We start from the raw sequence: 26,353 nt of genomic DNA, 5'->3' as shown, positions 1-26,353 counted from the left end.
GTCAAAGGTCATGTGCCTGGTTGAATTAAATGGAATAGCGTTGGTTCAGCCTACAGATTTGGTAGTAGACCATGACACAACTTCCATCTGCAACGCATGACCACACACCTGATGCTCATCAGCAGCTAATCACATCAATAACACGCCTATCTGCTAATCACAGTATAGCCTACACCTGAGCCTAGTCAATAAGGGACAATAAATACAACCATGCTCGACCTATCACTTCTGTGTTTCTACTTTTGCACCCCAACGGTTCCCGCTTAATTGTCTTCGTTTGCCAGCGGCTCTTCCTGCCATCGAGGCACCTCCGGGATCTTCCCAGTTCTGGGAAGCCTGGCTGAGCCACCACAATGAGTCTTCTGCAGTCTGTCTTCTAATTCACTTTGTCATTGTTATTTCTTCAAGTGAAACTACTAAATAATTTTCTGGTATTTTCTCTGAACTCGTGAATAGGCTATGTGTAGATTTTATTGTTCCACAGACAACAACAAAAGGCCAGCGGAGTGTTACGCCCCCTTGTTGCACAAGGTGGACGTGCATGAGCAGAGAGCGCTCCCCGAGGAATTGGTCGCTACAGTCATCCGACCATCGCGCTTCAGATGGTCGCTGTCTTCTCTCTGTGTGTCTGACTGGGAAAGACGCTCAGCCAATCTGATTCCAGTGACGCAGTGCGAGGCGGATCTACTGCTTCATCATAATATTTAACACACCCAGCCAAATTCACACATGCTTCAGTTTGCTTTATCTTGCTCTGAGGTGCACTCCGAGCCTTGGCACCTGTCACGATTTATTTGATTTGTAGGCTTTGTATTTTTATATTAGGTTTATTCGCACCCTGGATTGTTGGATGAGATGTAGGCTACTTCTCAATAAATTCTGCGCTACTCAACAAAGGGACTTTCCTACTGTCTGCGATGAGCAGCGGTCAAGGTGCATTTCTTTTGACACGTTACCAGTGGCCAGTTGATCAGCTGCAGCTTCTCACACCTTGGGCTCGAGGTTGGACGCTCGGACCGATGCGCGACAGTAGCAAATCGCATGGACACTTCTTGTCGATCGGTTGTCTCGCGTTTTAGTGCTGCTTTGGTTCCCATAGCAGTCAGAAATATCTTGGATTGAGTGTATATTAAGGTTGGCGTGTAGAGGGAGAGAGAGAGAAAGCGTGTGAGTTGAGAATGCCGCTTGCGCAAGTCGGCAGTTTTGTCTGAACCTAGTCGACCTGTTTTACCTGGGCGGATGCGGAGAATTCTGTTATTCTGAATCTGGAAGAAAACCAGAGATTCTACATATTAAGGAATATAAAGGCTGAACACTGAAACCACTATTCAAGACGGCAAGTGAAGATGGTTACTATGTGTTCAATGTATATTTCATTAAATTGGCTTCCAGTGTGATAAACATTATCAGCGATGTAGTCAGCCTGGTTATATGTGTGTTGATCATTTGCAGTAAATACTCACAGTTGCTCAAACAAGGAACGATGAAGATGATACTATTCCGTAAATTTCGGGTCTTGATCCTCATGGTGTTTCTGATCGCCTGCTCGATGCACATTATGATAGACTTGTTACCCAGGCTGGAGCGGCGCAGCAACACCGGCTGCTCCTGCTCGCACACGCCGAGCGAAGAGCCCGAGAACTGGGCGAAGCACCGCGTCATTTCGGGAGCGGAGTCAGGCTGGCCTAACAAGCACACTCTGAGAATCCTGCAGGACTTCAGCAACGAACCAAACTCTAATATCTCGTCTCACTCGCTGGAAAAGATTACTACGGCCGGGGACAAAACGGAGGCTTTGAAACGACTTGAACATTACGCGCAGAAAGGAGACAAGGAGAGACGGTTCATACAGGACTCGGTGGTTACCAAGCACGTGCCTGTCAGAGGGTCGCGCCTGCTGGCTCTGTTCGACCATCCTCTGTACATGCGAGCTTTACCCACGGTCACAGACGAAGACACATTGTTCAACGTCAACACGGACATCCGATTCGACCCAAAAGCCGTTGAGAATCAGGAATGGTGAATCAATTTTTTCCCCATTATCACGAAAGAAATGTATATATGTCCCAAGTTTTATCTTACTGTTCAAATAAGCAACTTACGGTGAAATGCATACAAACTGAAAACCCTACCATTGTGTGTTTGCATATCAAACTTGGTTGTACAATTACTGTTGTGTGAAAGCCGTTGTCATTGATTGGAATGACTTACCATCCATGCACTCTCTGATTATGATAATGTATCCTGTAATCATGTCACAATATCAAATGTAACCCCCCTCTCACCTCTACTCCTCTTCCTCTCTCCAGGCACGGAGAAGGGACTGTGGAAGAGTACCCCCCGCCTGGAGAGCCAGTGGCTGACTCCTACCCCAACTGGCTCCGTTTTCACATAGGCATTAATAGATACGAGCTGTACTCCAGGCACAACCCTGCCATCGACGCACTTCTCAAGGACCTGGTCTCCCAGAGAATCACCAGTGTTTGTAAGAGAAGGGAGACGGGGAGGGAGACAAGCTGGTGGAAGGGAGGCTAGGAGGAAGAGCAGGGGTGAGACATGGAGGTGAAAGGAGGGCAGGAGGCAGAGAGGAGGCTAGTTGACTGCGAAACGTGCTTCAGACACAGTGTGTGTGTGTCTGCTCGCGTGTGAGTGTTTAATATGTGTGGATGCAATCTGGTGGAGTGTTCACCAACACATTGCCTGTGTAATTACACAGAGCGAGGGGGAGAGCCTGGGACTAGAAAAGTACATCTTGCATGCCTTTTTTTAATTTAGGAGGCTGTCCACAAGCCCGCAGCACACACACTTGAGTTGACTCCATTTACTTAAATGTGTGTATTGAGTGATCCCTTATTCTGGGCACCAAGTAAAATCATTTAGATGTGAAAGACTCAGCTGCTGGGTTTACTATTGCCATTTTTTCAGTAGTGATTTGTATGGTCTTCTCAGAAGGCCTGCATGAATAACAGTTCTAACCAGCAAATCTGTGTTAGTAGGGGAGCCTCCTGGAGACTCACCATAAGTAATGCTAACCCTGAAATGGCCAACGAGAGGGAGAAATACAGAGGGAAAGTGTGAGAGAAAATATGAGAGGGAAGAAAGGCTTGGGGGAAAATAGACATGAGACAGATTAATAGAGTGGGGGGAAAGGGGGATAAAAGAATGGCGAGAGGGAGCAGAGCTAGAGGAAGGAAAGAGTGCACTAGAGAACACAGCATTGTGATTGCACTTGCTGTCCTTCACCCCCTCAACCTCCATACTGATCAAACAAACAGTATGATACACACACACGCACACACACTTGCTAGCACCAAGCCTGAGTTGGAGGGACGAGAATTCTGACAATTGCCCGTAGAGAGTTGGTGACTAAGCTGATTTGTTGACAGTATTTCTTTTGTTATTTTCTGTTTGGACAGCTATGAAGTCTGGAGGCACCCAGCTGAAGCTCATCATGACCTTCCAGAACTACGGCCAGGCTCTGTTCAAACCCATGAAGTAAGAACTTTCTCTGTTAAGTCAAACTTTTACAACCCCACCACTCTACCTTTGCAGTCTGCCACTAGTTAGAAGACAAACAGAAAGAGATCCATGTTCAGCTCTCCAAATTGAGATTAAAATATCATTTACATCATGAGAGACCTGGTTTCACGCTCCTAATCTCTTTTTGATTGGTGGATTTGAATGTCATTCTCATTTCCATGGTGATGGTGATTGCAGGTTGATGGGTTCAGCTGGGGGTGGGTGTGGCTCTGTCAGGGATGGAGGCGGGGTCTGAACTGGGAATGGTGAACAGATATCAGACAGAAAAACTAACCTACAGCAGACTATGGACTCATGTAGTGATGGATAATAAAATTTTACGATTACTGTTGGCTGTTGACACCAAACCTAACCCTGTAATCACTATACCAACCTGTTTGTGTGTCCACTCGCACACATTTATTCATAATCTGCCAATGTGTATTCCGCATTGGAATGTGTTTCCACATAGCACATCAAAGAGAAAGGCTTTAAAACCTTCTTGGGAGAGCTCATCTCCTCTCCCTGTCGGACAGCATGACGGATTGAAAAGATGAAGTGATATACAGTAGGCTTTTATTGCTTGAGGTTGTCTGGGGGTTGTGGCACACATGGATTGATGCAGGGGAGAGCAGGTGTGGTCTAATCTCTAGGAGGCTCAAAGATGACTCAGTCAGTGTGGTCCTGTCTCGGCCTGTTTACTGTACAAATGATTGTCAGCCCACACACTGTTGTTGCCTGTTGCCCAACCCGTGTGTGTGTGTGTGTGTGCGCAGCTCCAGACCTAGCAATGCATAAACACCACCGTCTCTGAAATGATCATTATCTTGACGCTGGTGTGTACGTGCGTGTGTGTGGTTTGAGAGAGACGTGATAGTCATACCCACAGTCAAATTAGCCCCTGAGCCCAGACGCATCATTTGATGATGAGTGGAGGGGGAGGAGGAGGAGGAGGTGATGGATATAATGATGCCTTCCACCGCCATGCTCCCAGTTAATTGTAAGGTTGTCAATCATCGGCGCTCTCAGAAAGTCCCACATGAATCACGTTTTGGTGTGTGAGTGACATATCTGTGCCCATCCCCCCACACTCAGCCTGGCAGGGTGATTGATTGCTGAAGTGGAGGGATGTGTCTTTAGCTGCTCCCGTCAATAGCTGCTACTGTCAATGTATGGCAAATGACATGCCCAGAGAACTGCCTTTTTTTATTGTTTATGTGAACGTTAGAATTGGCGGCACATGAATTTTGATGTTTTATCAAATGGCATCGGTGCTCAGGGCAATCTGTGGAGATGGATGAGGGGAGAGAAGATGGGAGAGACGAGTCTGAACAGAGCCCTCTCACACAGGCTCACGTCTGCCTGTCTTCCTCAGAACAATAGAACAAGGACACGGGGAGGGAGACGGGGACAGAACTGTTCCTCTGTTTGTCAGAGCCGAGAGAGAGAGAGAGAGAGAGACCAACGCCACCTTTCTGTTTCTCTCTTTCCTATTGGACATGGCTCAGTTGTCCTCCTCTTACTCTGTCACACGGGTTTCAGAAGCCGTCATTCAGAGAACCCCCCCCTGTGTCTTTCTCTTGGAGAGCAAAAGAAGAACAAAACCAAGGTCGATAATGTTGGTTCTGAGCATTGACTGCATCAGCTAAGGACACTTCACTTCCTATTGATCCAGCTGAAGTACAGCAGTACGTGTGAAGGAGAGAAGGGATGAGGAGACAACAGGAGAGGGAAGTTGGAGAGGGGAGCGGTGAGAAGCGAAGGTGAATAATTCATCAATAATCAGAATGGTAACTGGATGCCGTATCTCAGTTCTTCCGGCTGTGAGCTGCATGTGGTGTAATTGAAGCTGAGACAAGCTCCCTCATGTCATAATAACTAGACCCCAGGCACTGTGAGTGTACAGGAAAGTAAAAATGTTTAAAACAACACGATTCTTTCAGGCACACCTTGGTGCACATATTTCACACCACTGTCGAAACCTCTCCTTTGAATTCTCTTCTCTCCATTTCTCCTCTTCTAATGCTTTCTACACTTCTCCTTAATTCTCTTTTGTTCCCATACTGTTTTAGACGCCACACAATCTGCAGTACCTGTTTGTGTGTGCATAACTCAGGCTTCCCGCAGCTGTGCGTTTTGATGCTATCTCACTGTTACCAGCCAGGTTACTGTTATCAGTCTGATAACGCACAGCTGTAGCTGGGGAAGATTGGCAGGCTGGAACACAATCTGCATATCAAAGCCAGCGCTGGATTCCTTTGCTGTGTGTGTGTGTGTGTGTGTGTGTGTATCCTCCACAACATTCTTGTAGGCTTATTCTTTGGCGCAATCCGAACTCTAATCTATACAAATGCTGAGCCTCTGATCCACTGTCTGTTAACTTTTTAACAACACACACATGCGCGCGCGCACACACACACACACACCCAAGCAGACCTTGCACTCAGACGTTGCTCTCGCTAGAGATTATATCTGCCAGGCTGTGGTGCTCATCTTCTCTGGACATCAGACATCGATTTATCTGGCCTGTCGCTGCTCCCTGAGGGGAGGGTGTTAGTGGTATCAACAGGTTTCTGTCAGACTTTTCAGAATTTTCAAAAAGGTTTACCAGCTGAACCGGTTTGTTTCATGTTGTAGAGGTGAAGAAGAGATGTAACCGCTCTAACTGTTCTGAAGGTACAAGGGGCCACATTCTGTCGGTTATGTTTACATGTGTTATTTTTACCCACCTCTCTCCCCGGGTTTACTGTATGTGTGTGTGTTGCAGACAGTGTTACAGATAGTGTATGTGTGTTTCTGTATATGTATCAGGCTTCCTATCTTTATAACCATGAGAACCGCCAACAGAGCCCCCCCCCCCCCCCCCCCCCCCCCCCCCCGCGCTGCCCAGCCCCATCACTCTCCCAGTCTGTCAGCTTCACGGCCTGTGATTAGCGCTGAGGGAAGCACCCCAGGGCCACTCATTACCTCATAACAAGACAGAAGGTAAAACATCACCTTGGCCTCTACTCCACTGACTGAACCCCCCCCCCCCCCCCCGTTCGGTTTGGGCGCCGTGGTTGACAGCCGTCCACCTCACCGTTCCGTTTTCGCTTCCCCTCGCTGGCACAGGCGGGCACATGTAATCGGCCGCCATCTCTGCAGAGCTGAGGGAAGTAGAGAGTGGTGGGGAGGGGAGCGCGTGGTTGTGACGTGTGGTCTGCAGAGAGCGGCATGTGGTCTGATGTTGGGCTGGCTCTGGCTGCAGCGTCAGGGGGGTTTTGACCTGCTGTCAGGGCTCTGAAGGCTTAGGCAGCATCTGTTCTGCACGACTCCAAGCTGGAGATAAGTAGTGAGATTTACTCTTGTCTGCATCTCTCTGTCTCTTTTCCACAACCTTAACCGGCTAGGAATGTGGGTTGCTCACCAGATTGCCTAAACAACAACCACCTCCTCCTTCTCCTCCTCAGAGAGAGGCAGATATATAGATGGCTGGAGAGAAATGGAAGTGTTGGAAAGTCAAGTCAGTTGATGGAGCTGCTTACAGATGTGCCGGCTTCTGTGGATCTTCCCCCAACTCTGCAGATGATTCACAAGATGATTCACACATGCTCTGTCAGCTGAAGACCCGCGCTGGAAAGTTAGTTGGTTTATTTGGGGCCGTGGGTTAGCTTAGCATGTGCCCCGTAGCAGTCTGTAGCTCAGTCTAAAGGTTAAGAAGCCCAGCCACCACAGGAGAACCATGATGGAACACTGTGTCACCCAGGCCCCGTTTACAGAAGAGGACTGACCCTGTTTTTCTAGCCTCTCCTAAGCACCAGTGAAATATGAAAGGCTGTAAAGCAGATAGAGGGGGGGTTGTAGAAACGAGGGAGGACACGGCGTAACCATAACAGCTTATTTATTATGAATTGGTTCCACTCGAGGCTGTTGAAGCAGTAGCTGCCATTGAAGGAGGCAGGCAAACATGGCTGGAGTGAGAAATTACATCTGAATAAAGTGGTGGAATACAAGAACTGGGGAACTGGTCTCTTGTGACTTGAATAAGCAGATTTGTGCTGACAAGCACAGCTTGCGTGTGTGGCGCGCGTGTGTGTGTGTGTGTGTGTGTGTGTGTGAGTCAGAACCTATGCTTTTTTCTCTTCTATTATCCTGGTACTGATTATTAATGTGGGATTTGTGAAGCGGAGTGAAAGGATAAAAGAAACGGCATATTGCAACAAGCCTCAATCCAACAAGGATTAGGAAGTGTTGTCATGTGGAAGAAAATTACAGTTACATACAGTACAATACTTTACATCAGCTTTGTGTGTGCGGTGGAGGGAAGGTTAGCTAAATATGTCTTCCACATTTTATGCAACACTTGTGTAATGTAGTGCAAGCCTTTGCTGTGTGCGTAGGGTTGGTTGGGTGTGTGTGTGCATGTGTGTACAGGAATGTGTGCAAGAATCAAGTTCTGCGTTTGTCCATGGCTTAGTCAAATATGAGCTTTGGATTTCAGCTCTTGTCCAAGCCATGGTTGACTGGCCAATGAGGGAGGGGCTAGGCGACAGGATGCATGTATGTGTGTCTATATATAGATAGATGGGTGTGTATGTGTTTGTGTGTGTATAAACTGTGTGTGTGAGATGCAGTGTGTAAGTTATATCAGATTTCTGTCATACCTGTTATGTTGCTCTACTGTGCTTTTGTCATTATGTGCTCACCACTTGGCAGGTTTCATGATTCTAACTTCTCTGCTTTTAATATTTGGTTCTCCAGTAAACGTAATAATCACTACTAAATACTACTTAGTCATATTCCATAGAAAGATTTGCATTCATTAGCTTCCACGCACACACACACACACACACACACACACACACACACACACACACACACACCATATATCTGGTACAATTGTTCTTTTCTCTTCCTGAGGCTTTTGATTTCTTATTCTGGGTAGCAATGCTGTACTTCCTTCTATTCTGTCTTTGTCTTCTTACTTGGTGACTCTAAGGAAAGCAATTTATTCACAGCAAAGGAAAATATGAACACTTCATGCATTCACCAGGGTCCAGGGTGTCTTTCTTCCATTCTCTCTCTTCTCTCTCTCCTTTGTTCTCTCTTAGTTCTCCCATCTGTTCTCTCTCTCACTCACTCTCTCATCTCTCTCTTGTTTTCCCTTCAACAAAGCACTCTCTGACAAGCCTATAAATGTTTAACAAGGTCAGTTTGGGGATTGTAGTTTCCAGGCGTGCATCTCCTCTCTAGTGGAACAGCGCAGTTGGGATGGTACTGTAGTGTAGCTGATTTGGACCACAGCAGTGCAGTGACCCTGTTTGTGGTGCATCATATGGTTATCAGTTTCCCTAGCTAGCCCATTTTGTTGTTCTAGTGATCACATTTCAATGGTAAAAACATGGAACTGGAGTTTGCCTAGACAACTAATGTGACAAGATTATAAATAGAGAGCTGGTAATTCTGAGGTGAGAATGGGTCGGTCACCTTGTCCCCTTGGACCTACATGTCATCAGTATTATATAAGTACCACAGGTGGATCCGAGAGACTCATGGGAGATGTAGTCCTGTCTACCGATACAAATCTCTTGCTTTCCCCATGGAGCTCTCTCCCTTTTCCCCCTCCTATGTTTTGCATTTTCATTTCAGATTTCTCTTGCTCTTTCCCTTCTCTCCCTTTCCCTCCTTCACATCTCCCTTTTCCTTCTCTCTGTTCTTCCTTCCCTCCTTCACATCTCCCTTTTCCTTCTCTCTGTTCTTCCTTCCCTCCTCTTCCAGCTCAGCAGTGAGGGAGGCGGCTGGCCGCTGGGTGGGTTCTGGCGTCCTGGTTTCAGGGGCGGGGCCCTGGGTTGCTCTCCGCTGGGTATTTTTAGAGCAAGACATGGGTTTTCTCTCTGCTTATCAACCACCAAGTTAATCCCCACCCACCAATTTAGCATGCTCTGTCCCTCCCCTCCGCCACAGGCCCTGGCTCTGGCTCCGACTCACACGCTTGCCGTTCCCTCCATTCAGGAGAGAACCATGTGTGGCCGTCCCCTTCATTGGCTCTTTTGACTTTTCTACCTTTGCCCCTCTTCTTCTCTCTTGGAGAAGATCTGTAGAGATATGTCTGTTTCCGGACAAGCAGCTCGCCGGCCGGCCAGCCTTGTCTCGTCTGGTGCTCCGGGCCTCTAGGCTGGGACGCCTCCACGTCCCACACAGCCGGAGCATGAATGAAGCTGCTCTGCTTTTGCAATTAAGCGTGAGAAGAAGAGGGTAAACGACCTCGTTGGACTAGTTGGTTCCCGCCTCTGCCCCCTGCCTCCCCCATCGCTCCCTCTACCCCACACCCCTGCTGTACCATCAGAACACTAATTGTCTAAGCAATAAATTTCACTCCAGACAAGAAAGAATGATTATAGACCCACACCCCCCAGTCTCCTCTAAAATTGTTGCGATCGGCTCCTTACTGAAGAGATGAACCTGTGTTTTATTGATGCGGAAGGGAGAGGAGAGGAAAGGACAAGGTATGAGTGAATACTTTAAATGGGGAATGATCAGTCAATCGAAACGGCATCACGTAAAACAGGTCTTCTTCTTGGGCTGTAGATGGAGCATGACTCACCTCCGTGATTCGACCTGTTAGAAAGGGTGACAGAGAACAGTAAAGATAGAAATGAGGGGGGGGGGGGGGGGGGGACGAGAGACTGAAATGGGAGTGGGAGCTAGGAAGGGGGGAGACAATGAGAGAGGGAACATTAACAGGGGCCACTTGAATGGGGTTTAATGGAGGGTATTATGAACAGACGTATGAGACGTTCTATCTTCGTGGACTCATTCAGCACCACTCAGAACTCCATTGTTGCTTTAGAGAATGACTTTATGATGGGGCCCGGTTAAAAGTGCTCTTCTGTGTGTCCCTAACCCAGGCCTGTGTGACAAGGGCATAGAACTCCCACTGTCCATTGTTGTAGACTAGATGTACTATGACACGAACTACGCTGATCTGAGCATTGGTCTATGGTGTTTTTGGAGATGTTTGGAGTTAGGTCAGATTTGACCTGAAGATTGATTCTGTGGGACTACAGTACAATGCCACACTCTCACATAGACACAAAAGCGCACCTACACATGGCCAGAGGAATGGCCCTGAGTTAATGCCTGCTTTGATCATTTTCATGGCCCTTGTGTGTGTGTGTGTGTGTGTGTGTGTGTGTGTGCTCAAGTGTGTATTTGTAAAAGAGAAGGTACTAATGTATCCAACATGAAAGAAGACAATAAGAGGAATGAGAGGGTCTGTGGTCCGGTTACTTCCAACCCCCTAAAACGTACGCATGCGCGCACACACACACACACTCACTAGCTATGTCCCTAAATGGGCTTGAGTGTGTGTGTGCTGAGTGAACAGGGTCATGTTAGGTAGAACTGACTCGGGGGTAAATGTGAAACCAGATCTGAAGACGCCCCTCTCCTCTCCCTTCACTCCTGTCCTCTCCTTCTTCCTTCACCCCTTCCTGCTCTCCTGGCTCTTTCCCCCCCCTCTCCTTTCCTCTCCTATCTTTATCTCTCCTCTCTCCTTCTTACTCTCCTCTCCCCGAACCTCTCTTTTTTTCCCCCCCTGCTCCTTCCCTCTCCGTTCTATAAGTTCAGACAGAGATCTCTCTGTTTGGTGGGGGTAGCCCTGACTGGAAGCTGTTGTGTGCTCGCTAGCTGTCTGAAGGGCCTCAGGAGCATGGGGTTACATAAGCTGGATGGGATGTCCATAGGAGCTGCTTGAAAACAGCGTCTAACCTTACATGTATAGCTAAAGAAGAAAGGTGGAGTGAAATGGAATAGGAAAGTTGGGTGGCTGTGTGTGAGTGTAACCTCTGTGTGTGGTGGGTGCAGGACAGGTAGCTTTTGAGCTTTATCCACCATGGGAAGGCTGGTCCACTGGGCCACTTACTGCTGGCCTGGTGCCAAGGGCCAAGCAGCTAGTGTACCTCCACCTATGCCTGCTACACATACAGAGCCCAGGTGTGTGTAAGTGTGCTTGTGAGCTTCTAGAACATGTACTGGTGTGTAGTACTTAAGGGTCTAGACTCTGCAGAGGTGTGTGTCTCTAACGGTTAAGGGTCTACAGTAGGGAGTGGTACATGTGTAGTAGTAGTTAAGGGTCTAGAGTAAGGAGTGGTGTGTGTGTGTGTGTCTCTAACGGTTAAGGCTCTACAGTAGGGAGTGGTACATGTGTAGTAGTAGTTAGGGGTCTAGAGTAAGGAGTGGTGTGTGTGTGTGTGTGTAATGGTTAAGGGTCTGGAGAAGGTAGTGTCAGTAATGTCCAGCTGTTTCCTGTGTCTGGTCTGACCTGCTCCCTGGGGGCAAGGCTGGAGACACTCTCCTCAGACTGCAGTTTCCAGCGGAAGCCAACAGTGTGTGTTTGTGTGTGTGTGTGTGTGTGCGCGCATCTGCTCCTCGATGTGAGTGTCTGTCTGCTTCAGTCTGTGTGTGTGTGTTTCACTGTGCTCAGCGTCCTAGGAGCTCTGCCAGCAGTTCACTCCCTCTCTTCCTTCATTCTTTCAGCTCAATCACTTCTCCATGTTCACAGATGGCCCTATGAGCCCCTGGAGAACCCTATGTGTGTGTGTGTGTGTGTGTGTGTGTGTGTGTTGGTTTGCATCTATTGTCTAACAGCCTTGTCAGACCACAACTGACCAGCATCCATGACTTGAACGATCTGATCTGTGTTCCATTCTCCTCAACGTTCCAAAGCTCTCGTTCAACCAGCAGCGTTCTATTCCAGGATGTTTTCCTCTGTAGACGGCCTGTGGAGCGCCAGAGGGGTATTTAGGGTGTGTAAAACGATCAGGTTTTAAGATGTTTGGACACAGTTCTGCTCAGTCTAGACCGGAGCTCCATGTGCAAGGGCTCTGCTGTTTTTGAGGGAGGCTTGGTGTGCTTATAAAAGACCTTGTGTTTTTAACAGTTTTCATGCTCTGTTTATCTCACACTTTCTCACGCATGTACACACACACACTCACAGTAGCACAGCAGTGCTCTTCTTGTCCCTGGGGACGTGTGTGTGTGTGTGTGTTAGAGAGAGAGAGAGAGAATATTTAAGAGAGAGAGAGGTACATTAATCTCGCTCCTGGTCTCAATAAGTGAGTCTGGACCAATCAAAGGTCTGATCTGGACAGTGTGACTGCTCCCAGTATAAGGAATCACGAACAACTGCCTTGTGTGTAGATGGAGGGGGAGGAGAGAGGTTAGCACCCTTGCTAATCCATTACTATGGTTATGAAAAGCCATCTATTCCCCAAGCGTCATTAAAGATAATTGGTCGGCTTGTTGAGGGCGAGAGGTATAAATAAGACGTCCATGTTCTGTTCATTAATTCTCTAGATCTACTCCTCTCTGTACCGCGTACTACCCATTATTTCTTCACCCGCTCCTTGTTTTTTGCTCTCTCCCTCCCCGCCCCTCTCCCCCCCTTCCCTCCCTCCTTCTCCCCTGTTACCATAGACACCATGAGGGACAGTTCAGAGCTTCAGTTAGCTCCTCTACCACCGCCGTCCCCTGTGTGAGTGTTAACAAGGCGAACATGCCAGTCCTGCTCTGCCTCATGCTGCTCTGCTGTGTTCCTCAGTCTCTCCGTGTGCTGTGGTGCGGCCGGGCGAGGGCTGTGGAGACACCGGCTACTCTGGAGGGAAAGGAGAGAAGAAGGAGGGAGGGGAAGTTGTGCTATGTGGTTGGGGTGCGAAGGAGGGTACAGACAGGATAATTAACCGTAATTGCTGTACAGAGAGAAGGGAGATGGGAAAAGAGAGAGAGAGAGGGGGGGGGGGGGTGTGAGGGAGAAAGATTGAGCAAAAGAGACAGGTAATTGGTTAGGTTTTGACTTGAGGCCATTTGTGTGTGTTGACTGCAGGTATGTTTGTTCTCAGCTAGTCCCAGCCTGCCCTGAGGTTCCTCTGCATCAGGGCACAACACGTTTGTAACAAGGTGCAGACCTGAGTCCTTTCCATTGTTCAGTAACTTAAAAGCATTGAAGTTAATGGCTTTAGTTAATTCCAGTTCATTACAGTTTCAGCCCATTAACTAACACATTAACAACAAAAAAAGATCACTCCAAATATCACGCAAATAAGAAGCAAGCATTGTTCTCGGTATTTGAGTCGACTGTTCAGAATGTAGATGCCTATAAATCTATACCGTCTAAAAGGGAGATTTACATCAATCTTTTCTCAACATATTTTACACTCAGGCAGGCAGACAATTTTACAGGCTTCTATCAGGCTGGGAGGGGGCAGGGCTGGAAAGGGATGAGATAAAGGTTTGGAGAGGAGGAGAGAGCCACGGTTGTGATGTGATTACAAGGATGGCTGTGAACCCTGCTACTAGCCTGGGGCTCTAGGGAGAGAAAGGGGGAGAGAGGGAGGCGTTAAATCTGGTTCTAAATCATTTCTTTTATTGTATGCACTGCCATGACATGCTAGCTGTGTATGTTTTTTTTAATGATCCAATTAACTCAGGTCAGAGAGAGAGAGAGAGAAATGGAGGGCGAGAGAGGTATTAAGGCCATTTCATGTGTTGTCTGTTAAAGAGACGTCAAGACAGAATGTGGATAACACTATACTATAGATGCATTTAAGATCCATAAAAAATGACATCATGAAGCTGAATAATCAGTGTTCTATAATATATAATGCAATTAAGTGTTGTAGAATGACAAGTGGTCCAGTGATCTAGAATCAATCTTCCATCAACCACACACTGAATGAGCTCTTTAGACCAGTTATTTCAGAAACAAAGACTGTATAGATCTTCCAGGCTGTGGAAAATGGACAATAGAACCCTAGACCCTGGCCAGTCAGGTAACGAGGTGCAGTGGAGACGGTAGAGTCTAGATACCCTGGGGATGGCAGGTGGAACAGCGTAACCCTGGGGTTGTGAAGGTCAATCCATTCTCATTAGTTTGACAAATGCACCATGGTTCAGATGACTAAACTCCTCGTGCAGGTCACACCCACACACGCACACACACTGATTGATGAAGGGTCAATTCCAATTATAGGGAGCTGATTGTAACGATGTCACTAGACTAACTCGACAGTCAGCCATCTCACACACACACACCCCCAGGAGACATGCGACCTATAAGTCAGGGTAGTCTTTCTACAGTCAATCAAAATACAATGACAATGATACAAGTATGTTCCTTCAGAGACATCCTGTTGGCAAGCAGCAGTGTGTGTGTGTGTGTGTGTGTGTGTTTGTGTGTGTTTGCTGAAAAGACACTGTCAGCATTGCTTATAGCATGAGTGTGAAGGAGAGGACACCATAACACATCCCTTTCAGTTATGTAGAAATGTGCTACTTATTATCATTGTCGTTTTACAATGTAATTAGATGGATATTATGCATCATACAGTCAATCTTTACATTGAATAACATTCGAGAAGATTCAGCTCTGATTCACATTAGGAAGGCTGTAGGGTACTGTGTGTGTGTGTGTCAAAAATGAATGCAGAGGATTAGTGTTTATGACACACATATTTCTACAGGAACCCCCCCCATACACAGAACACACACAAACACACACACAAGCCCGCCTTGTCTTTAGAGATGGAGATTAAAACATTGCTAATCTGCTGCTCCACTCATCCACAGATTGATCCAGTATAGCTGGGCTCAAGCATATTCTGTTTTTGTTTTTTCCTACTATAGAAATCAATTTAAATCCTTACACTCACATTAACTGTCAACCCAGGGAGGATTCCTGGATAATGGTGGGGAAAACTGCTTTTATGTGTGATAAGGAACCTGAGACACTCCACAGTCTGACTGTCAGTTCAGGGATGGCATTAGCCTATTGAAATACTTAATTGCATTCTCAGGCTCAATTTTTAATCAGAGACATATTTTAATTAACTGAAAGCCCTTCAGAATGTTCCTGGTGGCTTTGAAGCTGAGAGTGGTAAGTGAAATGGGAAACGATTAGTAATAATTTCTTCCCAACCTTCTGCCTGTCGCCAGACGCAGGGCATCGATACACAGGGCATGTGTATCGTTGTCCTGTGGCGAGGTGGGAAATGTACCCAGAATCAAGAGAGACTTCAAGGGATACAACCAGAGTATTAGTGCCACAGTTCAGACTTTGTCTAGAGTCAAGAGAAAGAAGGAAATGGAGGGAGAGAAAGGGAGAGGCAGAGAGAGACAGGAGAGGTGGTATGCAGAGGCCGTGTGTTGAAGGGAGAGAGCGATGGAGTGATCAGGTCTTGTACCTGAGGGGAGAGGAGGGGACGGAAGATGCGATCGTAGACACTGTGACGCGAGGCTGGAAGCGCGGCTGGAAGCGAGGCAGTATATCAGGCCAGGATTATGTTCAGATGATGGATCCATCTTTATGGCCTGTTTATCTGTCTGCTATACTTAGGATGCTGTAACAAGAGCAGATATGCCAGGGGGGAGGGCATTGTGGAGCGTTCAAGAAGGCTAGGATATTACTGTATGCCTGTCATCTTATCAGCAGGGAGTGTTTGTGCATTCTGTGCGGTTGTGTGTAATGCGTGTGTGTGTGTGTGTGTGTGTGTCTAGTGATCCATCCTAGATAGTGTTGCAGGTGCTGATTCTGTCAGTCCCCTGTCTCACTCTGTCATCTTGAAAGCCTCCCTCTCTCTCTCTCTGAACAGCAACACACAGCTCCTCAATGCCTCTCGCCCAGTCAGAGAGAGAGGGAACATATTTCGTAGTGTCTTGCCACACTGAGCCTCTAATGTTTCTGTTTTGCTCTGTGATTTTCATTTGGGGGTATTTATAGTTCAAACATGGCCTCTTTGATGTGGCAGCAGAATGAGAGTTTATTCTTCAGAGTTAGCAGTTTATTCAAAGGGGGAAATGTTTCAAGCCATTAGACAGGGCCTGTAGGGGCCAACAAAATTATGTTTATTGTTAATCTAATGAGCTCAAAATTAACAATGGCATGGCTTCATTGTGGAAACGGCATGGGTGTCTTCCAGGGGATTTGCACCTAAAGATTTTGGTTGAAGGCAAAAAGAATGGAGAGAGAGAGTTGGGTGAGAGAGGGGCGACAAACAGAGGAGCGAGAGAGAGGGAGGACGAGAGCAAGAGAGACGGATGCAGGGAGAGAGGGGAAGGGAAATAAATGTAAATAGAGGGAGAGAGAGGGACATCTACCCTCTGACTATTCTCTCTTATCCCGTGTCATCTTCAGTGTCAGTGTCACGGGGTCAGGGCCATTGCTGGGTCCAGCAAAGCAGATGCCTAACCAGTCTCGCTCTCTCGCTCGCGCCTTATGTATACACTGTCTGGGTATCTTATTCTCTCTTTTGAGCTTTGAGGTCAACCGGTTGAAGCTGATCACTCTGACTCAAAAACACACACACACCTGGCCCCGTCTTCTGATGGAAGTGTGTGTCCCTCTGCGGAATGTTTACTGCCCGAGAGCCCAGCCACACGTTCCCTCACATAAACGGGAGCGAGCCGCCTCAAGGCTGCACTCCTCCTCCTCCTTTCTTCTCTCCTCTCCTCTGCCCTCCCGCCTCTGCTTCTTATCCCCTCACGCCCAGCCTCCTTCCCCTCCCCCCCCCTCTTCATCTCTGCCGCTGCTTGGAGATCACACGGCTCCACAGCTCCTCCTACAGGACAGACGGACAGACAGACAGACACGGACGGACACACAGACACGGAGAGTGCCAAAGTGGCCGGCTCCTCGTCCTCCTCCGTGTCCGCCAGACGGATGACGTGTGACAGGTGTGAGGACGGGGCTCCCTCGGGGCAGGAACAGTCAGCCACGACCCTGTCCTTCTGCTCCTTTAGATCCTTTCCACCACAGGCTGTGTGCTTCATGCCGATTCCCAGGATGATGGCTGGTAGCCTGGCCCAAGGGCTGGTAGATAGGGTTAGGGTTATGTACTGCACGTTTTCTACTGACAGTTTGCCTTGGCCGTTCCTCATCTCCCCCTCTCTCCATCCCTCACTCCCTTACTCTATCCTTCCCTGCTGTCTCTTCTCTGTGTGATGCAGGCAGGGTCACTGTACTGTTGTTGCTGTATCTATCCCTCTAGCACTCCTATTCTAACACCCCCATGCCACTGCTATAAGGCTGCCTTCCCATTGGCTAGCTGGGATCGGGACCCTCAAAGCCTGTAGGCCATGCCAGGAAGCTGTCTGTTAACTATGTGTTTACCCTCCAGCCTCAGGTGGACACTGAGCATGCACTGGGCTGGAGGCAACCTGTATTGTATGATGTCATCAACAGTACTGCTGTCTGATGTCATCAACAGAGGACTGCCGTGTCAGAGGAAGCTGTTGTGTATCGATGACAGCTAAGAAGAGTTCTAGGATGTGTGCATTTCACAAAATATAATGCTGACAAGGATGTGTCTCTTTCAATGGGAGCAGGATAGATACTAGTATTTGTGCTTTGTACTTATGAGATGTCGAGTTATTTACAGCGACAAACCTAAATGACGACCACATAGATGATCGATATCATGAAAATCATCTTTTGCTCTCAGAACTGTAACTATGATGTACTACGATCTGTTTCGTTCAGGTCTCGCCAAATCTTTGTCCTTGGTCACATTGAGGACACAGAAACCCTCAGGGGGGGTTACCTGGATGGAGAGGGGGAGAGGGACGGGGGGATTGGGGGAGAGAGAGACAGAGGGCAGCACAAGGTTGGGTACCTGCAGCCTGTCTGTCTATAGCTGCAGCTTAGAGAAGAAGAGATTGCTGCAGAGGTTCAGAGTGGTAATATCCCTCCTCCTCTGACGGATGCCTCCTTTTGCTTTGCTCTTTCTCTCTAACTCTCTATTCATCCCAACGTGCTCCAGATAGCTTTATTGGCGTTTCAGTTAGATGTATATCACAGTAATTACCCTGCCTTCATGCCTATGGACCACTCATTGACAAAAGCGTGTCAGTATCATCACAGGCCTAGGGAGATGCACAGGGTGACCTGACACACTCACACACACACACACACACACACTCATACACCACTGGAGGAGACTCACGAAAAGGACTGCTTGAAGTCTGTAAAACCCGGTGTGCATTCTAGTCTTCTGTAGCACATATCAGGTTCTTGGTAACGCCTGGCCTCACGGGGAGGGCAATGTGATAGGAATGTGTGAGCTGTGTTTGTGTACTAGGAATGTGTGAGGTATGCTGGAGGATATTTTGGATGATAGATGGCCCCTAAATCATGGAACTGAAATGTTTGCCTAAAACTGAATCATTCTTGTTTTTTTTCCCCCCTCCTGTGCGGTATACCGTAGTTTTGGTTTCTAGTGTTGTAAGGCATGGAATAGCTTAGCATAACATGGACTAGCATAACAAAGCATGGAATCGCATAGTCAAGGATTATTTGAGACAGTTACCTGTGCTCTAGGGATTTGGAGTGAGTATTTTACTGGCTGATGATATGCTATCATCAGATATGATATAGAGTGCAGGCTGTCTGAGGGGTCCCTCTGTAGACACCAGGAGGACCACCAACCCTCCCTGGAGCAGAGGAGCTCAGGGCTTTGGAGCACAGAGGGAGAGATGGATGAGGAGAGAAACAAGAGTTTTAGGGAGAGCCGAGAGGGAGACAAAGGGAGAGATGAGTAGCGAGACAGAATAGGGCATAGTGCTGAGATGCACTTTTGAGAGCGGAGAGGTAGAGATGGAGAGGAGGGAAGGGAGGAATGTGGAGTGGGGTGTTCCTGGGCTTCATGCTGGGTTGTTTAATGATCGGTGCATGTGTCAGCTTTCCAGCTGCTGAGAGAGAGGGGGGAGGGAGGTAGGGAGGGAGGGAGATGGGGGTAAGGAGAGAGGAAAGGACAGAAAGGTCTGCATTACCTTGTCATGATAAGAATCTGTTTCCATCATCCTCCTTTCCCTCCTCTTCTGCCCCCCCCCCCCCACACCCCTTGTCTCTAAGCTTGGTCGAGCAGCTTTTCCCCACAGTAAGAGCTTTACAGCCTAGATGTGTGTGGGAAGCGTTTTAAGGGAGGATCATAAAAGTCCAGAAATAGTCAGAGGTACAGGAGTGGACACTGCTTATTTAACCTTCACACCCTCCCTCCCAAACAACAAAAACAATAACATGCCCTTTTCCTCTGCAGACTACCACAGGTTTTCAAAGAACTAAGGTTCATTATTTATCATTACTTTTGAGCAATGTGTCGTTTCTTTCCCACCCATAGGTAAGACGAGCAGGACCCTGAACCTGAGCCTAAGGCCAGGGATTATCCAGAGTCTGACTCTCCGGAACGTTCTAATAGATGTTGACCTATGAACTCTGACCCCGTTTCTCTGCAGGCAGACTCGGGAGCAGGAGACCCCACCAGACTTCTTCTACTTCTCCGACTTTGAGAGACACAATGCAGAAATCGCTGCCTTTCATCTGGACAGGTAAACACACCCAGGCAGCTTTGTGTACATGTGCTTTGTCAGAAGGGAACCTTTTAGTGTTGTCGGCCATATTAAATAGAAACCAGCAGGAGGCTAGATAAAGGCTGCTGAAAGAATCGGAGGTAACAATAACTGTGGTTTGAGGCAGCTTGGCTACCAGGGCCGCTGACTTCACTACGTGCACACACACACACACATCCAAAACACACATCAGCTTGCAACAATGACTGCAGCCTGAGCCCAGCGACTCCACGGCCTTTACAAGGCAGGTGTTGTTTGACAACCCTCCTGGTGAGACGTGAATGACTGCAGAGAGAGAGCTCCTGGGACGGCAGACTACTGCTCCCTGACTAAAAAGGGATGGGTGTTGATGGGAGAGTGATTGGCTTGCATTCACCGAAAAAAAACATACTGATGATGAATGATTGGACAGGAATGATGCTTCGCTTCAAATCTCTGTCTCTCTAGCTCTCTTTCTGTCTTTCTCTCTTGCTCTCTTTATCTTTGTGTCTCTCTCACACACACGCATATTGTACAAATGCGCACACACACACACAGCAAATAGACTGAGTGTAGAGCTAAGCCAGGGACAATGACAGCATTGGGCATCAGCAGCAGACTGTCCTAACGAGTCTGTTACGCATCTGGTCTGGCTGCACACGCGCGTGTGTGTGTGTTCACACACTTACACAGGGAGGCGTGTGTGGGTTAGGGCAGAGGAGGAAACCAAAAGCATGAAAAGCGCTGCTCCCTGGCTATATATACCCCCACAGGGCCCGCGCCAAAAACACCACTTTGAGTTCTCTCATTCTGTCTGTTCCAAATTAGACCCTGGATGCTGAGCTACGAACGCTGAGACTGCATGGCTTCCCTTGGGGCCACACAAACACACACACACACACACAGATACTGTGCACACTCACACATGCCAACATACTGACTCACGCAAGTAAAGGCGCACACAGTCACATGACCCTACAAACACACAACAAATATTCCTGTGACACGTCTGCAGTGTGTGTGTGTGTGTGTGCTACAGCCAGTCAGACATCTTTACTGAGCATCATTAATTATGGGACGGGATTAAAAGAGCGGTAGAACTCTCCTAAATGTGATCTCTGCCTGCTTTGGTGTTGCGTAGAACAGAGGGGAAAGGCAGGAGGAGGGCGGGTAGGACTAGTGAGTGGCGAGGGGGGGAAACTGAAGCCAGCACTTTTCCCTTCAGTGTGGCGCATGCACGCCCCACAATGCCTTGCTGTAGACTGACAATGAGAGGAGAGGGCAACACAGCAAGGTCTCTCTCTCCTTCTCAAAATCCTCCTTTCCTTCCTCTTCATCCTCCTGTCCTTCCTCTTCTGCCTTTCCCACTTACTTACTTTCTCGATCGCTCTCTCTCTCCCTTTGCTTCTTTCTGTCTCGATCTCTCTTGCTCAAATCATTTTCTGTCCCCCTCTCTCACCTCCTTCCCCTTGTCCTAGTCTTCCTGCCCCCCCCCCGTGTGAGGCCATTTAGATGTGTTCAGGTGCTAAATGTTTAAAGCGTCCGTGCAGTGTGGCGTGTGCTGGGCTGTGACAGAGGGATCATGCATGCATATAATGAGGGTACTGCACGCACACCAGGATATGACATCAGCTCTGAGTTAGGAGAGGACGATCACCTACGATGACCGCACTTTGGGAGCTTGCACGCACACACACACACTATTCATGTTTCCAATCAGTGTAAACAAGGCATTTTTTAATGGAATGCTGTACATTGAATATCAACAGAGGACATGCATCAAGCCGGTTCAGTCGTCGAAGCTGAATTAGTTTGTAATTATTTGGGTTGTGCAGATCTGTATGGTTAAGGAGAAGGCCGTATATTTACTGGGCCACAGCTCCCTCTGCTGGTGGCCACTAGCTATTACAGGCCTCTGTGGTGTCCCAACTTATCTGATTGAAGGGTAAAGGAGCAAACATTTAGATTTATTTTATGAATAAAGCTATGTATACATGTCTATTTCTCGCTCTGTTAGGATCCTGGACTTCCGGCGTGTTCCACCTGTGGCCGGCCGGCTGGTCAACATGACCAAGGAGATCAGAGATGTGACCAGGGACAAGAAGCTGTGGAGGACCTTCTTCATTTCCCCTGGTACAGACACGCTCGCACACACACACACACTTGCACACACAGCACATATACACATACATACAGTACACACTTACATAAACATCATACCATGCAGTTTCATTGTCTAAATCAGTGGTTCTCAATCCTGGTCATCGGGACCCCCTGCCCTGCATGTTTTAGACGTTTCCCTGCTCCAACACACCTGATTCAAATTAATGGGTCGTTATTTGAATCAGGTGTGTTGGAGCAGGGAAATATCGAAAACATGCAGGGCAGGGGGTCCCGATGACCAGGATTGAGAACCACTGGTCTAAATCATGTGGATGTTGATATTACGAACCATCAATCTTTCCCTTAATTATCATGTTCTCTGTCCCTCTCAGCCAACAACATTTGCTTCTATGGCGAGTGTTCCTACTACTGCTCCACTGAGCATGCTCTGTGCGGTAAGCCAGACCAGATCGAGGGCTCGCTGGCCGCCTTCCTGCCTGACCTGGCGCTCTCCAAGCGCAAGACTTGGAGGAACCCCTGGAGACGCTCCTACCACAAACGCAAGAAGGCCGAGTAAGACATGAACTAACACGCCCCACACGGACACTGCTCACTATAATGAGCCCCTGAAGAAGTGGGTGACTCAAAACGATGTAGACTAGTGTCATGTCCATTCATGATGACAGACAAATAAAACTGAGTAGAAGTGTGATGGCGCATATGATGCACTATAGTCAATATGGGAAATGTCCTGGCTTTTGCATTTACACTGTAAATGGGAAAATACCAGAGCACATGACATGTCTGTGAAAAAGCACCTTCAGCCTGTCTAGACTAAGTACTAGAATTAAATGTTGTTAAACTGTGTGTGTGTGTAGGTGGGAGGTAGACCCAGACTACTGTGAGGAGGTGAAGCAGACCCCTCCATACAACAGAGGAACGCGTCTATTGGACATTATGGACATGACCATATTTGACTTCCTAATGGGTGAGACACACGCCCATGTGCGCGCACACACACACGCGCGCGCAACTCTGGTGACTGAAGTCTGTCTCTCCCCACAGGGAATATGGACCGCCATCATTACGAGACGTTTGATAAATTTGGAAATGAGACCTTTATTATCCACCTGGACAACGGCAGAGGGTGACTCCATTACACAACCTGAAGATGGAATAGAACAGTCCCATCTCTAGGACTCTTAAAACCACTGTGTCAAAGTACTACAGAACGATTATGATCAACACCGCTTTTCACAGATCATTCACGTAGATCCTTTTTTAACACTAGGGAAGAGACACACATGGGAAACAAGCTCATTCTGGCCAGTTTCCCCTGGTTTAGAAGGAAGAGGGTGTTAGAGTGGTGTTTGATGTGTGTCTTCTCCTCTCCAGGTTTGGGAAGCACTCCCATGACGAAGTCTCCATCCTGGTGCCTCTGAGTCAGTGCTGCAGGTAGGTTCCTCTCTAGGCCTCACAGACCACCATCTATGAGCGTTAGTGGACCACATGTTTGTTTGGTAAATGTATACGCTATGGAAGTGTCGGTGTGCATCGTACCGCTCCAATGTCTGTCTTGACTCCTTGTGCTCCCCCCCCCCCCCCCCCCGCCTGCTTTCCTTCCGTCTCCTCCCTTTCTCGACTTCAATTGGACTTCAACCCCTCCCTCCCTTCCTCCCCTCCCCTTTCCTCTCCTCTTCAGGGTACGCAAGTCCACCCTCCGGCGCGTGCAGCTGCTGGTGAAGGAGGAGTACCGTCTCAGCTCCCTGATGTCCGAGTCGCTCCTCCGGGACCGCCTGGAGCCCATCCTCATTCAGCCCCACCTGCTGGCCCTGGACCGCCGCCTGGGGAGGGTCCTGGACATCCTGCAGAGCTGCATCTCCAAGGAGGGCTATGCCAGCGTGGTGGAGGACGACCTGGGAGAGAGGGCTGGGGGCAGGGAGCAGGGCCACACCATGCCCAGGGGGAGGTAGCTGCCTGGGGGAGAGGACTGGAGATGACTGGGGTTGTTTGAACTGATCTAGTCCAGACTAGGTCAGATGAATTTAGAAGGGGCTGGACAGGAGATTGCTTTTGTGGACCAACCAACCCTGGGCCAGATTAGCCTGGTCTGGACTGGATCAGGCTGGTACTCACGCCTTGCCTAGCCTGGTCTGGACTGTACAGGACTTGCGTAGACTTCACTGAACTGTCTGGAATTATCTGAGTTGTGTCGAGACTGGTGTGCCTCAGCCCTAGCTACACCGGACAGAACTGGTCAGGACCAGACTAGACCAAAGTCACCATATTCCCCTTAAATAACCTGTACTCTGTACTACCCCCTAGTGGACAGTAGTCTATCCTACACCCCACCCACTTGAAGCCACCCGCCCAGTCCACTCAAAAGTCCAAGACTGGGAAAGTGTTGCGAGAGCCACGCATCCAGTCCAGGAGAAGTGTTTTTTGAATTCAGTGAATTCTGAGACTTGATTGTTTCACCCCACAAGCCCCACTACGATAGTCTCCTGGGATACAGAGTTGGACTGGTTCATTCAACATCACGGAAAATAATTTTTCTTGCATCCGATGTTCTACTGCTTCTGTTGCTTTTTCTGTTGTCGTTGCTGTTGTTATTGTTGTTGGACGGTTTTGTTAACCAAGATGGAGACGTGACTGGAGTGCCGGTTTACTCCTGACACTGGCTACTTCGATCCCATCAGAGATTGGATATCCCAAGATATTTATTGAATGTCATATTTATTATTTGAGGTAAATGACACGTCCACCGATGCTCCTAAAGGCGGTCATCGCGACAACATTGACCAACACAATTCCAAAAAACCTGACAGGTGTGGACGTGGTTCTGTATGTGGACCATAGAGGGCAGCACCAGCACATGTACTGTAGGGAAAGTCGAGGGCCTTTCAGAAGAACTTGGCCTTGCTCTCCATAACCCCAGTTTCTCCAGTGTTCTCGGGAGGCTTCATAGGACAGCCTACATTGTTGATGCGACATTCCAGTTTCTGAACTATTTGGAGCTCTTTGGAACACGGCTGGGATAGCCTGAGTTGTCACCGCGTGTCCAGGACATTTATCAAAAATAGAATAGCTTACTATCTTGCCTTGTCAACAACACATATCCACCCTTAAGTAGATTTAATTGAAAGGAAAATGTGAGTCAACTTTGTAATCCTATGTTTACAAAATGTATTTTTTTTTCTTTCTTTTATTTCTGGTCTTCTAATTGTTTGATATTTCAATTTATTTGATAAGGTTACATTGATGGTACTTTGCAGTATCAAATTGACAGCAGGAGTTTTTTTTGTATTGTTATTTCTTACGGTGTTATGTCTGTTGTCCAGGTGTTGTTGTTGATAATGCTTGATGTATATTTCTCTACCTTCAAACAGATGAAATACATTACCCTGAAGTCAGCCTTTCAGATGTGGCTGGAGGTTAATGTAGATCGTAGGAACATCTAGTGCCTGTGCAATGATAGACATACTTGAATGTTTGGAGTTTATGACTGAGGGCGTCATTAATGAAAATGGTATTCCCAAATCGGAAGGGAAATACTCTGAATTGGAGTGCGGGGTGGTGGAGTGAGGTCTGTGTACACATCCCACGGTGTTCTCGATTTAAGTTCCCTTAGTTCTGTGTCAATACATTGGTATGGAGACCGGCTGCATAAAAGACTGCAATCTGCAGTAAAAACATATTTTATACGCAGTTCATTGTGTCTGTGGAGTTTATTTGCATCATGTTTAAAGTGCAATAAAGAAAAATGTGCAGAAAAGTTCACTGTTCATCTCCAATGTAATTGAAAGCACAAGGTATACAAAGTAGCTTCATGACTTAACACCAGCAGCATCATTAAATGGTGCTGATGAGAAGCTTGATGGCGTACAGTCCCAATAACAAACGTCCCTCAGCTCCAGCATGTAAACATGTTTACAGTATACAGTCTACTTTGTTTGGATAACCTTTCCCTACCCCTCACAGCCCCCGGAAAGCGTCTCGGTTAAGAACTGCAGCCGTGGCCCTTCTACATGGTGAACGGAGGAAGCCCAGAGAGACAAACATCAGAGGGACAGGGACCGCGAGACTAACGACCGCTAATGATCTGCCCGCAGACTGGAATGGCAAAGGAAAAGTCGTCATGGGAATGAGTCGGAGACGCAAGGGTGCTACTTATCAGATCAGGCCATGTAGGCTGGGGCCAAGTTCCCCCCCGTCTGACATGATGGGATGGAATCCCCGGAGTGTGTCAGTATGGAATGCTTGTCATATTATGGGTTGAATTAAAAAATTTAGGCTATTTTTTTTCTTCAACTATAATTCTGTGCTTTGGAAGCTAGATAAATTCGTACCCCCCAAAAGAGGTAAAAACAACAGG

General features: G+C 47.8%; 1 protein-coding gene across 2 annotated transcripts; it reads left to right on the top strand.

Moving 5' to 3' along the window:
• The first annotated feature begins 452 nt into the window (after positions 1-452).
• On the top strand, positions 453-25,753 carry fam20cb (FAM20C golgi associated secretory pathway kinase b). Of its 2 annotated transcripts, none has more exons than XR_010877499.1 (10): positions 453-2,019; positions 2,310-2,485; positions 3,417-3,495; positions 19,783-19,875; positions 21,893-22,008; positions 22,371-22,551; positions 22,857-22,966; positions 23,044-23,199; positions 23,374-23,433; positions 23,681-23,710. XR_010877499.1 is itself a non-coding variant. In XM_067245046.1 (10 exons), the coding sequence occupies exons 1-10, from the start codon at positions 1,484-1,486 to the stop codon at positions 23,949-23,951; spliced, it is 1,704 nt and encodes a 567-aa protein (XP_067101147.1). In that variant the 5' UTR covers positions 454-1,483; the 3' UTR covers positions 23,952-25,753. The 2 variants fall into 2 exon arrangements, 1 of the variants encoding a protein (XP_067101147.1); XM_067245046.1 differs by having other exon boundaries at positions 454-2,019; positions 23,044-23,125; positions 23,681-25,753.
• The last annotated feature ends 600 nt before the right edge of the window (positions 25,754-26,353 follow it).

The sequence above is a fragment of the Osmerus mordax genome, chromosome 10 (genome assembly GCF_038355195.1).
Source record: "Osmerus mordax isolate fOsmMor3 chromosome 10, fOsmMor3.pri, whole genome shotgun sequence".
NCBI lineage: Eukaryota > Metazoa > Chordata > Actinopteri > Osmeriformes > Osmeridae > Osmerus > Osmerus mordax.
Note: the sequence above shows the minus strand (reverse complement) of the source record. Positions and strands in the feature narration are given on the sequence as shown.